Genomic DNA, 16802 nt, shown 5'->3' with positions numbered 1-16802 from the left:
CCGCCCACGCTGCTTCCTTCCTCTTCAATCCAAATGTCACAGACGAGCGCGTGAGCACCCCATGGTGACCTCAAAAAAACAGCTCTGAGCTACAGCTACAGGCTAGCTGGTCTCAGCAGTGAGGAGTCCCACCAAGGCACAAGGAGTGCTGGGCAGCTGTCATGCATAACCTGAGCACCCCCATCTCTCCACTCTCCCTTAGTATCGGGGATCACTGTGCTACTGCACGTCCTAACCTGGGCACCCCTCTGGGTACCCCCATCTCCCAGTGCTGCTGGAGCAGCTCACCCATCACAGCCTTTGCTCCATCTCCTCACTATGATGGAGTCAGCAATCCCTCCCTTGGCAGACCCAGCCTCGGTGCTAGAGATCCAGGAGGCTACACAGTCTTTGTGTCCATCACCTTGAGTAAGGACCCCCCCTTGGTGTCTGCTGCCCCAAGTCCTGTCCTTTCCATATGGAGAGGGTCACACTGAGCACCAGGGGGCTTCCCCCAGCCTCCCCGCTGTGTCCTCACCTGGCTCTGCAGACGTGTTCCCGTGTCCACCATGTGTGATGTTCCAGGGGATGGCAGGGGACGTTGTATTTGCCTGGACTGGAACAAACATGGAAACTGTTAGAACGGGATGAGATCTCTGTCACCGGGGTGACTACTTAGATCCAGAAGAGGAAACCACCCTGAGCAAATGTCTAGGCCTGGGCTGAATGGCTCCATTCTGGAGAAGCATCCACAGACTCTGGAAGCTGATCTGAACCTGGGGCCAGTTATCCAGGTTACTCAGTGAGGCTGGCGATCTCAGGAGAACAGACAGTCTAGCTGAGAGATCTCGGGGACCTCTGACCAATGTAAGATTCCTAGCCATTAAAATTGCTGAGGGATCTCTGGGCCATGAGCCATGCTAGAGCAATGAGTGAGGTACAAATGCCTCGATAGATGGCTGGACAGACAGAATCAAGTGCGATAGAGTAGATTGCTGCAAATGTGGAGCCAGTCGGAGGGTATACACCACCATAATGCTTTAGCGTAAACACTCACTATGCCGATGGGAGTTCTCCTGTCGCTGTAGTTAATCCACCTACTGGAGAGGTGGTAGCTGAGTCAACGGGAGGAGGGATAGCTCAGTGGTTTGTGTATTGGCCTGCTAAACCCAGCATTGTGAGTTCAATCCTTGAGGGGGCCATTTAGGGATCTAGGGCAAAAATTGGGGATTGGTCCTGCTTTGAGCAGGGGATTGGATTAGATGATCTCCTGAGGTCCCTTCCAACCCTGATATTCTATGATTCTATTCTATGATGGAAGAATTCTTCCATCAATCTAGCACGGTCTTAGCTATGTTAATGTATGTTTTCAGTGGCTGGTCATTTCTTTCTTGTTCTGTGGGAAGGTCTCACGCAACCAAAATGCATCAAGATCCAATAATATTGTGGGGGAACCCATCAGTCTGATGAGCCCCACTTAGCTGAAGGTCTTGGAGGACATCTGAAGCCGTCAGATGATCAAGGGGATCAGATCACCTGAAGAGCTCCTAAACTCCATAGAACTACAGCCAAGTTCCCAAGCTCCACCAGAGCAGAGTGCTCTGAAGCTAATGAAGCCTAGGGTGACCAGATGTCCCTATCATATAGGGACAGCCCGATTTTTGGGTCTTTTTCTAATATAGGCTCCTATTACCCCCCACTCCCTGTCCTGATTTTTCACACTTGCTGTCTGGTCACCCTAATAAAGCCAGCCCTGGTAACAGGAGTTTGCTTGGTTAGGGCTCACCTCTGTGTATGTGTTATAGGGAGCTGGTGAAAAAAACAGCAAAGCCCAACTGGGGCTCTGAGCTGCTGGGAAAGTCATGGTAGTTGAATGGCACAGGCTGGGTTACAGGGGAAGTGACATGGCAACCAGTTCCCGGAAAAGACTCACCCAGGCAATGTCTGTCGATGTGGCTTCCCTGATCAATGCTACAGCGAGCCCTGTGCTGACACAGCCTGCACATCTACACCCCTGCCCTTGCATTTCGACAGCACCACACTGAGTTCTGCTGGTGTAAATCAACGTAGTGCCATTGACTTCACTAGAGCAATGATGATTCATACCAGCTGAGGACTTGGCCTGGCATCCTTTTCCCCCTTTAGCTCCCTCCAGCTGGGACGGCCTCCTCCTCTCCAATGCAACCAGCAGCCGGGCTCTCCTTCAAATCCCCCTTCCCAGTCCTCTCCCTTTGGCCCCATCCCCCACTCACCTCACTCCTCTCATCACCCTTCGACTAGGCTCCCGGTGGGATCTCACCATAAAGAAGCCTGTTCATGTGAATGGACAATGGGATTCCTCCCTATATCAACTCTAACAAGCCTCCTGCCAACCCCCACCACTTGGAGCAGGCTGTGGTACCCTTTATTCCCACTGAGCCATACCTTGGATGGCCCACTGACAACATGTAGAACCAAGAGTGACCCAGTGGGAGTAGGGGCATCAGGACCCAACCCTCTGCTTTGATATCCCATCCCTTCATTCCCCCATCCACTCCAACCATTTGAATTTTTTCCATTTCAGTTGTAAGCTTTCTGGAGACGGGATCATGCCGTGTCTGCAAAGGGCCTTGCACAGCAAGAGAGCGACGTGAGGAATAACAGCAACTGTCAACGTCTCATCATCATAACAGCCCATTTTACGATGACGCAGTGACAGACAAGCTGGTAGAGTCTTTCCTTTTCAGACTATTTCCTGATCTGCAGAGCGTCTCCTTGTATCTGTTTTTGCTGCCCCGCCTCTAACAGTGTTCACCGGCTCCTGTTCGTACTGTACCTACCACAATGGGCACCTGGTCTATGATAAGGGCCCGTGTGCTAGGGTAACACAAATAATAATCAAAATAATAATTATGGCATGGAGGGAGGGGCCTTCCTAACCAGATCTGGGCAAATAATGGATTTTTTTATTTGCTGGAAATTCTGAATAATTGGTCCCCGGAGTGGGGGAGTGGGGGCGGGGGCGGGAAGGGATTTGATTCAGTTTGAACCAAAAATAAAAAAAATCTGCAAATCAAAATGTTTCACACAGAACTATTTTTCATAGATTCCAAGGCCAGAGGAGACCACTATGATGATCTAGTCTGACCTCCTGTGTAACACAGGCCAGAGAACTGCCCCAAAATCATTCCTAGAGCTTTTTTTTTTTTTTTTTAAACATCCAATCTTGATTTACACATTACCAGTTTGGGGTAGAATGAAATGTCTGGATCATTTAAAATGGTTTTGATGTTTTTTTTAAAACATAAAATTAAAGGAAAGTTGGAAGAAAAAGTCATTTTGAACCAAAAAATTGACACATTTCAATTTTCTCTGAATTTTTAAAGTATATTTTTTTCCTGACTGAAAACAATTTGGTGAAAATAACATGAACTCATGAAAGGTTTTGGAGTTATTGAATTTTCGTTGTATGCCATAAAAAGTTGCCAATGAATAATTTCACCCAGTTGTGCTCCTGACCCCTGTTGGGTCACCAGTGTATGCCCTGGAGCGTGAGAATGCAGATTCATTCCTCAGATCATTTCATCCTAGCAAGCAGCACAGCAGATGCTGTTCTGATGCAGACAATGCTTCTGACAAACTGGGGTTAGACTTTAAAGGATGCAAAAGTACCTGGCAGAGACCAGGGAGATGAAGTAGTGGGTGAGCTCTGGGGTTTATGGGAAATAACCCATCTTTGCATTGACTGGAAATCCAATCCATGCCTTCCTGTTTGACATCTATTGCTATGACCCTCAATCTCCTGTGAAGGACTTCTCCCTGATTTCTAGCATTTTAATTCTGTTCCTCGACCCCTTTCTCCCATCCCAATGCTCCGGCACCCTGTTTGTTTAAAGATTGGGGCCAAAGTTATATTTCTTATTTCTAAATTGTATCCACATTGTGTAGCTCCATTTCCCTGCTTGTTCTCTCTGTTCGGATGCCTCACTTTCTCTCCCACAATCTCAGAGTGAGAGCCTTCTCCTTTGCATCTGCTTCCAGCTTTCCTGTAACTCTCCACTGCATCATCTCTTAGCTGAAAGCGCTTCCTTCCCCCACCATACTAATGATAAAGGCTCTGGGAAACCAGCACTCAGGACACTGAAAACCATTCTATGAAACACTGTTAATCGAGAAGAAAGGATGGAATACAGGGATAAGAATCTTCCTTTCTCCATCTAGTCTGTCAGTTCTTCTGGGCAGGAAGTGTCTCTCACTATGGGTTTGTGCAGCACCAAGCACAATGGGGATACAGAACACAAATACTAACAACAATGTATTACACACCTTCCTGGCATCACGTAGTGAGTTTCCTGGCAGCAAGGCATGAACTGCATGCAGTCAACAGCCCTGTATAGAACAAGAATCGTTCCTGCACAAATGCAACCTGAGCCACCCAGGTGGAAATGATCATCTCTGAATCTTTGAGATTCCTGACCTCTCTGAATTGACTCTGCAGCATGGAACAGAATCTGCTCCTGCAGCCACGGAAACACACTGCATTCAACAGGGGGTTGCGTGCACACTCGGCAAGGTAGCGTGAGCACGAATACGCCTTTGAGGATTAAAACAAAGTCAGGGCTCTCCCAGAGCTTTGTCGCTTTGCCTTGCGGGGAAAGGAGGACAAAGACAGCAGTGACTCGGGAAATTGTTCTGATTCTGCTGATGAGGAACTGAGACCTCGCATTGACTTCGCCTATCTGTCTCCCTTTGGGCAGAATTTGGAAATAGAGCGCACAACTATTCCTGGCCTCATTTTCCTCCGCATGCCAGGCCTGATGATTTGCGAGTCAGACTTCATTTCACACACAAGAATTTCCTGAATTCTCATTGCTGGGAATGACTGATCTCTCTTTTCAGCTCCACTTAGCTTATTCTGGGGGTACTGTGTCTTTCATTTTCTTTCCCTCCTTGTTATTCCCACTCGTAACAAGACTTTCCCTTGCTAGGACTTTCGTCGCCCAAAGATCTTTAAGAACGCAAATGGATAAAGTCCTCCCACACGCTAGGTCGAGTGTCATTATCCACAGGCAGGAGGCCAGGCACAAGAACATAAACTCACCAATTAATTAACTAATTAATAATTAAGAGGAGCCATGACTGAGTTGTTAAGGTTCTTGATTACAACCCTGAAGGACGTGGGTTCGAGTCTCGCTTGATCTCACACTGAAACGCCACCTCCAGTTCACTGAGCTGCAGAATGGGGAGCTGGCCCATTGGGTTAAGGCAGCCAAAGGCAATTGGACATGATCACTCCTTTGTGCGTGAAATTAACATGATTTAACTGCATCAGCCCAATGAGCCATTGGCTCAGGGGAACTTTGATTGTGCTGTGAAGACAAGCCTGGAGAGGTTAAAGGCCTGTTCCAAAGCTCACTACAGTCAGTGGGAGCCTTTCCAGTGACTCCAGCGAGCATTGGATCATCTCAGGTATTTTGCCCAAGGCCTAACAGCAAGCGAGCTCCTGACTCCCAAGCCTGGGCTTTCATTCAGCCTCTTCAGACCATTCTGCTTCTCCTTCCGCTGAATAGCATCCCAGTGGGCTCAGCAGAGTCCGAGGACTGAAGGGGAATTTGCACCTGCTGGGGATCTGGCCCACTGACTCCCATGGAGTGACACAGCCTTCCATCAGCTGGGGATCTGGCCCACTGGGCTTACATGGAACTGCAGAAAAGTGCTACTCAGCATGAGTAAGTCTTTGAGACAATAACTGTTTTCTGTAGCTTAGCAGCATGGCCCAGAGTGGATCCTATTTCCTGCTGACTTCCCTGCCCTCCCCCATATCACCTCATTTCTCCAAAGCCTTAGTCTCTCTGCACCTGCATCTCTGCATAACGGCCCCTCGAGCTCTGTGTGTCAGATCAGCTAGGTGCAGACAGAGACTCCTTTTTGAGAGGAATCTAGAGGAGTTGGAGCAGGGCCAGGCTTAGAAAAACCACAGCTTGGCTTTGACCAATGATCAGAAGTGGGAGGCGGGATGTGGACTAAACCAAGGTCCAGGGAATGGAAAAAAAGGGACCTTAATTCCGGAATGTTCATGATGCGCTTGGATATGATGAGTGCCAGAGAAAAGCCAGTGAAATATACACACACAGAGGAACATTCGCAGGGAGGATGTGTTTACGGCATATGCACCATGGAGATAATCATTATCATCATTATCCGCACTTTTATAACCCTTTTCACTTAAGGCTGTTGTATTGCTTTAAGATTTTTGTATTATTATCATGATTAATAATTATTATTATTGTTTACGATTGAAAAATTTCTACCAAAATGTTTTTCCAACTGAAAACTGGGTTTCTGACTGATTAATTTGTGAGTGTGTGTAAAGTCTCTGCTTTCCTTTTTTATTTTTTTTTTTTATATTTTTTCATCAGAAAACTGAAAATTTTTGGCTGAAACCCATTTTTTTCATTTTTGACAAAAATCAAAGTTTTCCATGGGAAAATTTCATAGATTCGTAGACTCCAAGGCCAGAAGGGACCACTATGATGGCCTAGTCTGACCTCCTGTATAACACAGGCCATAGAACTTCCCCAAAATCATTCCTAGAGCTGAGTTTTTAGCAAAACAACCAACCTTGACTAAAGAATTGTCAGTGCTGGAGAATCCACCACGACCCTTGGTAAATTGTTCCAGTGGTTAATTTCTCTCACTGTTAAAAATTTACACCTTAGTTCCAATCTCAGTTTGCCTAGCTTCAACTTCCAGCCATTGGACCATGTTCTACCATTCTCTGCTAGACTGAAGAGCCCATTATTAAATATTTGTTCGTTATAGACTGTGATCAAGTCACCTGTTAACCTTCTCTTTGTTAAGCTAAATAGATTGAGCTCCTTGATGTATCACTATAAGGCATTTTTTCTAATCCTTAAATCATTCTCATAGCTCTTCTCTGAACCCTCTCCAATTTATCAACATCCTTCTTGAATTGCAGATACGTGAACTGGGCACAGCATTCCAGCGGTGGTCACACCAGTGCTAAATACAGAGGTAAAATAAACTCTCCACTCCTCCTCATGATTTTTGGCTTATGATGGCACGATCATCTCAAGCAGTTTGAAATGCTGTGAGCCAGATCCCTGGCCTTTTCTCTGAGCTCTTCAGACAAGGCAAATAAGCCAGAACTTGCCCTAAAGGAGAAGCTAGGAGATTTATCTAGTGTGCAGGAACCCCAGGTGGCAAAGAACCACCGGCTTCCCAAGTCAGGGGCAACTAGGGGTCTTGCTTAGGGTGGGAGGGAGTAGGGACAGGAGGTTCTATAGAAGTTGACTCTTGTTGGTGGGCACACAGAGGTTCAGAGATTAAATGACTTGCTCCAGGACTCATAGAGAATTAGTGGCAGAGCTCAGAATCAAGAACTCTGGATATCCAGTCCCTGTTCTATATGCCAGACCAGCAACTCTCAACTAATTTTTTTTGGGGGGGGGGGGCGGGTCTGTGACCCACCAAACAGCTGAAAATTCATCCCATCACCAACTGTGTTTCAAAAGCGACTGTGACTTAGATTTTAACCAAACCATAGTGCAGCATGGCCAATCCAAGTCTTCAAAAAATAACCACCATGCCCCATATAATGAAATTGGCTTAAAAATCATGAGATTTTTTTTTAAAAAAAATCCATTTTAGGTTCTTTAGATTTGCTTTCTTCATTTATGAACTTTTTGGTCGCATTTTCAAGCTTTTCTCCTCAACTGAGAGCGTTAGCAACTTACTTTGCAATGAAAGCTGAGATTCTCCCAAAATAACATGACTCCAGGAGCTTGGAGTTGAAGAAAAATAACTACTTTTGCAAGACTGGCAATCAAATCATGAGAATTGACAACACTCACTAGAACCATAGAGTTTAAGGCCAGAAGGGACCACCAGGGTATCTGGTCTGGCCTCCTGCAGATCACAGGCCACCATCACCCCTTACCACCTGCACATTAAACCCAGCAATCGGAACTGGACCAAAGTCTTACAGCCCACAGGAGACTAGACTGTTATGTGCCACAGGCAGAGAATAGGAAGGACCGAGGTGCCCCAGTGCCCAAGGCCCCTGCAGTGGCAGGGAAATGATTAAGTGAGATACACCCAGAAAATCCTGGCAAGTGACCCCACCCACGTGCTGCAGAGGAAATTGAAATCCCCACGGTCACTGCCAATCTGACCTGGAGGAAGACTCCTTCCCATCCCCACAGGTGGTGATCAGTCAGAGCCTGAGCACATGAACAATCACGAGCCAGCCAAGCACCTGAGAGAGAGAATGGTAGGTGCCACACCTCATAGCCCTCTGAACCCACTGTCCCACCTCCAGCCATGACCATCCTTGATGCCTCAGAGGAAGGAGATACAAAACCTCCCAGAACACACTGCGGTGGGATCCCTTCCTGACCCCTGCAGGTGGCTGGCTGAAACCCTGAAGCATGAGTTTTAGGAGCAGAAGATGTAAACCGAAGTGAGACCCAAAGCTCTGGAGCCCAGCCCCCCACCAGCACAGGCAACCCTGTCATACAATCACACTCATACATTAGGCCAGCTCTCTCTCAAAATAAATTAAGAGGTTTGCCTCCACAACTGCTATTGGGAGGCTGTTCCAGAACAACACCCCTCTGATATTTAGAAACCTTCTAATTTCTGGCCTTAATTTATTCATGTTGATGAGGCACATTGGGTCAGATCCTCTGCTGTGGTGTTGAACTGCATAACTCTGTTGAAGTTGGTGAAAACCAGCTGAGGATCTGACCTCGCATGTATTCACTAGGTTGTCAATTCCTTTCACTTAAACTCCACTAGAGATGTTGGAGAAGGGGGAATCCATGGATGACTTTCTTCCGTTTTTCATTGAAATGTTGCAATTTTCCAAGCAGGGACAGTGCTGGTCGGAAAATGGAAACATTTACCCATCTTTTGTCAAAATCAACATCAGAATTTTCCACCCAGTTCTAGCCACAACCCAGTTAGGATGGGTCATGACCCACTTCCGGAGGGTGTCTCACAGGCTGAGAACCTAGGCATCTGGTGGTAAGCTACTCCCTGGCACGCAGATAGCTACTCTTGGACCATCACTATATAGACTAGGTTTGGTGGGGTTCCTTGCATTTTCTTGGCTCTGCTGCCCTATGTAATCAAAGTGACCAAATAATTGACACGCCACAGGCCCTGATCCCACAAACACCTAGGGATGGGCTTCACATTAACCATGGGACAACTCACAAGCTTAAAGTTAAGCAGGTGCCTAAGTGTTTGCAGAATCGGCGCCTGGTTCGTTGTGACTGAATTGCCCTTCATGTTCAGAGTGTGTTTGGCAGGGGGAGGACAAATAAAACAGATATTTAGGTTCCTAATTCCCATCAACCTAACTCCCAAGGTATTTGGGGGCCTGATCCTCAGCTGGTGTGAATCATCATTTTTTGGTTTACACCAGCTGCAGCTCTGATCCACGCAGTCAAAGCCACATGGAAGGGCTCCAATAACCCAGCGTGTGGGCTGCCTGGATTGTATCCACACAAGGCAATCTGTGCACCAGGCTGCAGACATGCTCTGGAACCACACTGGAGCCGCTGCTGGGAAATGAAGTGAGACTCTCCAGCGTGTTCAGTTAAGTCCTCCTCCTCGGGGAATCACAAGCGCTAACCCAGTTAGTCACTCATCAGGAAGAGTGGCTACAATAACCCAGTGACACAAACATGTCAGCAAGTGGCACAGACTCCTCGTGCCACTGCAGCCAGAGCTCAAGAGTGAACTGGGCAGCCAGGCACCCCTCATTTAAAGCGCCCTTGGGTGACAGTCCTGTGTAGCCTGGGCCCCCTGTTGAGGGACACTGTCATGTGTTAGATACGGGGTGATGACGTGATAAGAGTCTGGAAGGATGGACAAGGGATCCCAAGGATGGGAGATGAGGGAGTGGGAGAGATTGCTTCCAGAAGTCAGCTGTGCTGAGACAGAGTTACGGCCTGCCACTGAGAAAGGAGACATTGCAGCTACAGATATAAAAGCAAACCTTAGAACGGTGAGGTCAGCTGGGCAGTGGAACTAACCAGCTGCCCAAGCCCGGCTGAGGTTATCCCAGTGGCCCATGCCAGTCAGAGACTGCCTAGGTTATCCACTCCCTCTTCCGACTCCTACCCAGCATCAGGCGCAAACACCCGGCTCTGTCTGCTGATGGGTTTCCAGGAGGAGAGGCATTTTGGAGGTGGATCCATGGGGGTATAAGCAGTGTCACATTTGCCCATCACACAATGGACCAGAACTTGTGGCCACAACCTCTGTGCCCTGCAGCAATATTAATGTAGTCGATCACCATGGACACCCGTGGTTCCCATTCCCAGCCCCCACACAGACAGATCTACACTTCTGGCTGCCCCTCTACCTGGCTACTCCTGGACTCTGGATCCCTGACCCCCTACTGCTTGGCTCCATGGATCCCGTCCTGTCACCAAGTTAACTCCCCCTTGTTGGAAGAGCTGCCAAGCAACAGGCAGCTGCTGGCAGGTCCCAGCTGGTCAGGGAGCCAGAAAACAAAATGCCGGGCGCGTGGCTGCAACAAAATGGCCGACTGCACAGCGGAAATGCTGAACTCCAGAATCCCCCAAGGCCTGGCTGAAGAGGATGGGGCAGTTCACACCTATTTTTTCAGGCTCTCGGCACACTCAGGTAAAGCCTTCACGTGCCGTTTCTTTTCTCCAGAGCCATCCAGTCTTTTGGGGTTTAGTTCTGATTATAAGCTGATTTAAGCTGTTGCCAGTAGCCTCAGGTGACAGAGCAGCGGGGGATCAATCATCAGCCATAGAGAATCCCACTGAGATACTGCCAAGCAAGGAAACTGACTGGCAAAAGCAGACTGACTAAAAGAACAAAAAAGATACCAGATCATAATGTCCATCTCTGCAGTAACTGTAGTGAGTACGTCACACTGCAAAAAACCCACAGCAGCCGCAAGTCTCAGAGCTTGGGTCAACTGAGTTGGGCTCATGCTAGGGGGCTAAAAATAGCAGTGTAGACGTTCCCCCTCAGGCTGCATCCCAGGCTTTGAGACGCTCCCTCCTCTCTGGGTTTCAGAGCCCGGATTCCAGCCCAAGCAGGAATGTCCACGCACCTATTTTTAGCCCTAAAGCACAATTCCAAATCAATTGCCCCTGTAGTGTTGAGCCCTGTGAGCCTGAGTCAGCTGCCTCAGGTCTTTTTTTGCAGTGTAGACGTACCCTCAGGCAGGAATTTCTGCACTGGTGACGCTTGGTTCCCATCGCTGGTATTATCCTCACGACCCGAAGGGTTAGAAACACTCTTCTTTTTAAATGACAGCCGTGACTCTGGAGCAATGGGGTGAATGCTGGGACAGCGGAACCCTGGGATGCAAGCAGGGGCTTTGGTTGTAACCAGGTGAGATGGGACGAAACACAGCAAAGCAAAAGCTAGGCTAGACAGCAGGAAATTGCCTGCTGCAGGAGAGAGCTGTACAACTTTGCAGTTACCTCTCAAGCAAAAGTTCAGTTCACGCCAGCTGAGGATCTGGTCCATAGACACAAATTTTCAAAAGCAGCCACTGACACCGAGTGCCCAGTGTGAGGCTGCTACAGGGCCCCAGGTCTTAGCCACCACAGCTCCAAGGGGCTGTGTCCAGTTGTACGCCCAAAAACGGAGTACGTAGCGGCCACTTTTGCAGCTGTCAGAATCAGAGATGGAAGAGCCCGTGTGCGCCTCATTATTAAATCCACCGATGCCAACAGACTGTGCCCTTAGAAAATGGCAGGTGGATGCCCAGCTGCCTTTTGATTTGCAGGCAGCTGCTCTAATTCGTGCCCGCGCCTGATGGTGCATGAAAAAAATGACAGCACCACCAGCAAGGCTGGTTTTAAAAAATCAGGTCACTTCATCCACTTCCAGACAGCACAGGTCTAGCCCCTGCTTCCTTGAGTGCTCTGTTCACTCCAATTATTCCAAGCAACAGGACTTCCCCTGGGAGGCAATTCCACAGCTTAATAAATCTCATTGTTAACATTGCTTTATTTTAGGCTAAACACTCTTATCTCATTCCCTCTGGGTAAGCTATGCCCCTGGGGCCTTGTATCATTTTAGTTTTGTCTCCTTCACTCTAACCTTGCTGGCTTTCCCAGGATCTTTGTTGATATAACATATACCAACAAACCATTTTATGGAGGGTTTTTAGCAGGGAGTAGACAGTTTGGCTGAGCTAGAGACTCTCCAGCTGTGAATGCTTTGATGTTTATCACTAGAAATGCTATGCTGTCTGAATTAATTATTCTACTTCCTCACTGCAGGGGATGTAGGCCGATGGCTAAAGTCAGGGTATTTCCACTGCGATGGGAAGAAATGGTTTTCTTTGGCCGGGGAAAGGACACAACACAGAAAAATCGCCGGCCGGCACCCGGTGTCTGAAATGGACTGCACACAGCAAATCTGATCTGATCCTTATCCCCTTATTACCACCCCATGTTATCCACATCAGGATGGCCCAGTGCTTAGGCTACTAGCCTGTGACTCAGGAAACTCTGGTTCAATTTCTTATTCTGCCACAAGCTCCCTCAATGACCTGGAATAGGTCACTTTGACTCTCCATTCCCCCTCTGCAGAATGGGTACAATAGCACATCCCTACCTCCTGAGGTGTCTGTGGGGATAAATATATTAATGACTGTGAAGTATCCAGATGCTATGGTGATGGGGGCCGTATATACATATTTAATCCACCTTCGCGGGAACTGTCAGCCAGAGGAAGATATTCAGCATTTGGCACCTTCTGTATAATATGGTGACATATTTCTGCTCTTGTGCTAAGATGGCGCCAATGGACAGATCAGAGTGAAGGTTTTCTTAACGCAATTGTAAAGAACAGCAAACTATTGTATGTAAAGGTCAAAGGAAAAATGGATCCCCAGTATAACTGTTGACTTCAAGGGGTTTCTGTAACCTGCTGTTAATTTGAGAGATTGTGCAGAAAATGCGGTATGTACTTGCTATATTCCAGAATGCAAGATCCTTTCCATATGGACCAATATATATTGAAATATAGATACATAATAATGTTTTATAATATATTTATTATTCATTGTCTCTAAGCATATTGAAGAGGCTATAATAAGGCTAAGACCCATGGGAGTTAGGTGCTTAAACACCTTAAAAACCTAGCCCTACGTGTTACCATGAAAGCTATGTTATGTTGTTAGGGATATAAAATGCATTTAAAATTAATAGGATAGAATTAATCCTTCTCTTGCCAAATATAATACCTAACTCAACAACACCAATTATACAGGACCAGGAGCGGGTAGGTGATTTTTCTACAAATGACTAAAATGGACATCACACCTGACATTAATCTCACAGGGTGATGTTTAGTTGAATAATGATTTGAGGAAAGACAGCAAGTATTATTGTTGCTAATCATTTCCATAGCGCTGGAGTTTTATACAACGGATCCCTGCCCCCAAAGCGCTTATTAATCTGATTGTTGATGTATTGATTTTGTTAAATGAGTGATGCCATGTTTACATTGGGATACCTTCATCGAGTGCGCCAAAGTCAATAGGACAGACATGGTCAGTAGTTTCTTACTCTGAGATGATTTCATGGAAACAGATGATCAGAAGAAAATGTCGAGGAAAGCATTGCCAGAATTGAGTCCTATTATTATTTCTTAAATATCCGATCATGGCTTTGCTGATACAGTATAATGAGCCTGATCCTTAGCAGGTGTAAATCAACACACTCAATGAAGCTAGATCAGTTTACACCGTAAGAGGATTTGGTCCCTTGAGACTTCACTGCATCAATAAAGCCATTGCAGGATAGTTAAGAAATAATAATAGGACTGGATTCTAGCAACAATTGTTTTCTTCTGAATGGTCTCCAGTGATTAAGTGATTAAGAATAAAGGACAGAATTCAACAGACACATGGTGATCTGGGGCAGGGGGGTGGGGGTTAAAGTCAGGCTATTAATAATAATTAATTCATTGTGAATTTAGTGCTGGGAAAAGGCTCTAAATTTACAGCCCTGGAGACTGAATTCGTCTAGTTATGCAGGTTCAGTAAGGGACCAGCAATAGGGCTCAATGCTGATCTTTAGGGCTATGGAAGTTCAGGCTTCTTTCTATCTACTGAGCGAGGGGGAGAACCAGCAGCAGTTGTGATGGGGCGGGGGGGAAGAAGAGGTTGTGACATGGAAACTGTCTCACTGGGAAGTGGGATGAGACTCTCCCTCTCCCCCCGTCCAACAAAAATAATAAATTCATTTCCCATAAAATCCTCATCAGCATTCATTTCCCAGGGCCACGCCCGAAGATCACTTTAAGAGAAGACTGCTCTAAGAAAAGGTGCCATGCCCCCAATTACACAGGGCTGCAGCGAGCAGCAAATAACCTGATTAAGAAGTAAAACAGGCCGTGGCAGTTGGCACAGTTACACAGGAAATAAACAATACCACAATAATAGATCAATCAATAGTAACAGTCTGAACAAGAGGATTTATATGCTGGCTGGGGCGGAGATCTGTTTTGTATAAAGTGCCACACGCATTTCTGGGGCTGGGTGAATAATAAATAATGACGCTGATGCTATATGGTGCTTTGATTAATTTAATTAGGGGCCAGATCCCCGGCTAGTGTAAATGGCCGTAGCGCCAGCTCTTGGGTAGCGCTATGCTGATTTACACCAGCTGTGTGCCTGGCCCTTCATCTGGAAAACACTAGATCCTCTCAGCCTGAAGGATGCCCAAAGGGACTGCGATGTGTGGGGAGCAGGAAGGGCCTCCCTAAAGCAATCAGTTCTGCACTGGGGACCCCAACAGAAATTGCTCGGGTGCCTTGTCCTCACTAGATTGCGCTACATGGGGCCCGACTGTTCTACGCTTAGGTGGTATCCAGAGAAGAAAGGGCGATGGCTGCTGATATTGATAGCAAGACCCCCACAACAGAGCATAGCAGTAACATAACACCTCTGCACCTCGCCGGCGTCCTCTGGAACATGCCCCTCTGCGTGAGAATGGCCATTTCTAGAGCCACATCTCTCTGGCAATCCCCACTGCGAGCCTGTCCCTAGGCCCGGGTAACCATCCCTTGGCCTCGCCGATACGGCTCTACATTCAGTCTCACCTCCCTCTGTACCAGACGGAGCCCCCCAGTTCCACCTCAGGACCCCATGGCCACCCTTCCCTATCCCAGCTCTGTCTCCAGGAGTGGGGGGGACAGGAGCTTATCTGGCCTGGCTGCTGCACAAGGGTCAGGGTTAGGTGCCACGCTAAGCTGGGCTGGACAGCATTTCTGCAGGCGGGAAAGAACAGGACATCCCCAGCCAGATCTCTTCCCTCCCACCAGCCCTTGCTGGGGTATTTGCTGGGAAGGGATGAGGGGGCTGGCTCTGCAGGGTGCCATGTATCCTGGGAGGGGGTGGAGGGAAAGAGGAAGTGGGTGAAGAAGAGGGGATGGGGCCTCACATCTCGCCCACCTGACGGCAGCTTAGAGACCTTCCCCCCGCTGTGCCTATGATGTGGGAGAAGGGAAGACTTCAGTCCCCAGACCTACCCCAGCTGAGGGCCTGGCCCAGAGTGCGTGCAATGCAGAAGTCTGAGAGGAAGGGCCGGATCCTACAACAGTGCTTTGGCCGGAGAGCTCGGCCAAGAGGCTCAACCCATGGGGATCCTGGCCCAGAGAGAAGGGAACGAAGCGGGGATGGAGAGAGGGCTGGGTACCTTGTCTGGGCGCCATCAGGAAAAGAGCCACCAGAGATACCCACAGCACGTCCATCACTGTCACTGGCACAGGCTGCAGCATGATCGCATTATAGGCTGGGAAGGGAGGGCCAAAACCAGGCTCTTTCGTCGTTCTCTGTCTGGTGTGTGGCTCCCACACAAGACTCTCTCGCTCTTGTTTTCTGGCTTGTGGTTGCAGTCTCCAGGAAGCCAACTCAGCATCTCAGGGGTGGGGAGGGAGCCCCCAGCACGGTGCTGAAAGGCAGCAGGGGCGGCCGCCACCTCTGCAAAGTGCAGCAAGCCTGAAAGCAATTGGGCCGGGCGAAAGCAAAACTAGGTAGTGGAAATGGGTTGCAGGCCACATGTCAGGAGCCGACCCCAAGATTCGCAGGGACCCCAGGCCCAGATGTCAGGATTCATCCGGATCCCCAGGGATCCCCCACACAGGACATGTGTCAGGATTGCACCAGCATCCCCAAAGACCCATGCCCAGACTATACCTCAGAATTTGAACTAGGATCTCCAAGGACCCTGCACCCAGATTGCGTGTCTGGATTGACCCCGATTGATGCCCAGAGACCCCCTTACAGGCTGCATGTAAGGATTCACCCCCGGATGCCCAAGGACCCCACACCCAGACCGCACCTCCAGATTAGTCTCGGGATACCCAGGGACCCCGTGCTCAGGCCTCAAGTCCAGATTCACCCCAGGATGCCCAGGGTCTCCATTCCCAGACCATGCATTAGGATTCGCTCAAGGATCCCAAGGGACGCCACTTGCAGGCTGCATGCCAGGATTCACCTCCGGATCCCCAGGAATCCCACGTCCAGGTTGTGCATCAGGATGTGCCCCGCAATTCCCAGGGACCCCATGCACAGGCCATGTGTCAGGAATCGCACCTGGATCCCCAGGGACCCCGCGACCAGACTGCATGTCCGGATTCACACTAGGTTCCCCAGGGACCAGGAGCAATGACTTTCTGGTCACATGCCCCATCTTGTCTCAAAGCAGTTCCTTCTGCCATGGCCCATTTAGCCTCTAGGGGGATCCTTCCCCGGCACTTGTGTTTGCTGCTCCTGGTATTTCACCACATGAGTGGCTGGGTGGGCATAT

At 48.4% G+C, this 16802-nt stretch overlaps 1 protein-coding gene across 1 annotated transcript in view; it reads right to left on the bottom strand.

Annotated features, from left to right (window-relative positions):
* The window catches only part of CD6 (CD6 molecule), a gene marked incomplete at its 5' end in the record, with an annotated part of 28636 nt that extends 12725 nt beyond the window's left edge, over positions 1-15911 (bottom strand). Inside the window, 3 exon segments of the mRNA XM_084630850.1 lie at positions 518-595; positions 15690-15821; positions 15824-15911. Of these exon segments, the coding sequence (XP_084486976.1) occupies positions 518-595; positions 15690-15821; positions 15824-15911 (298 nt within the window).
* Between the last annotated feature and the right edge of the window lie 891 nt (positions 15912-16802).

Source organism: Lepidochelys olivacea, assembly GCF_965140295.1.
Source record: "Lepidochelys olivacea isolate rLepOli2 genome assembly, chromosome: 6".
NCBI classification, from domain to species: domain Eukaryota; kingdom Metazoa; phylum Chordata; order Testudines; family Cheloniidae; genus Lepidochelys; species Lepidochelys olivacea.
This window is presented reverse-complemented; position numbering and strand designations above follow the sequence as displayed.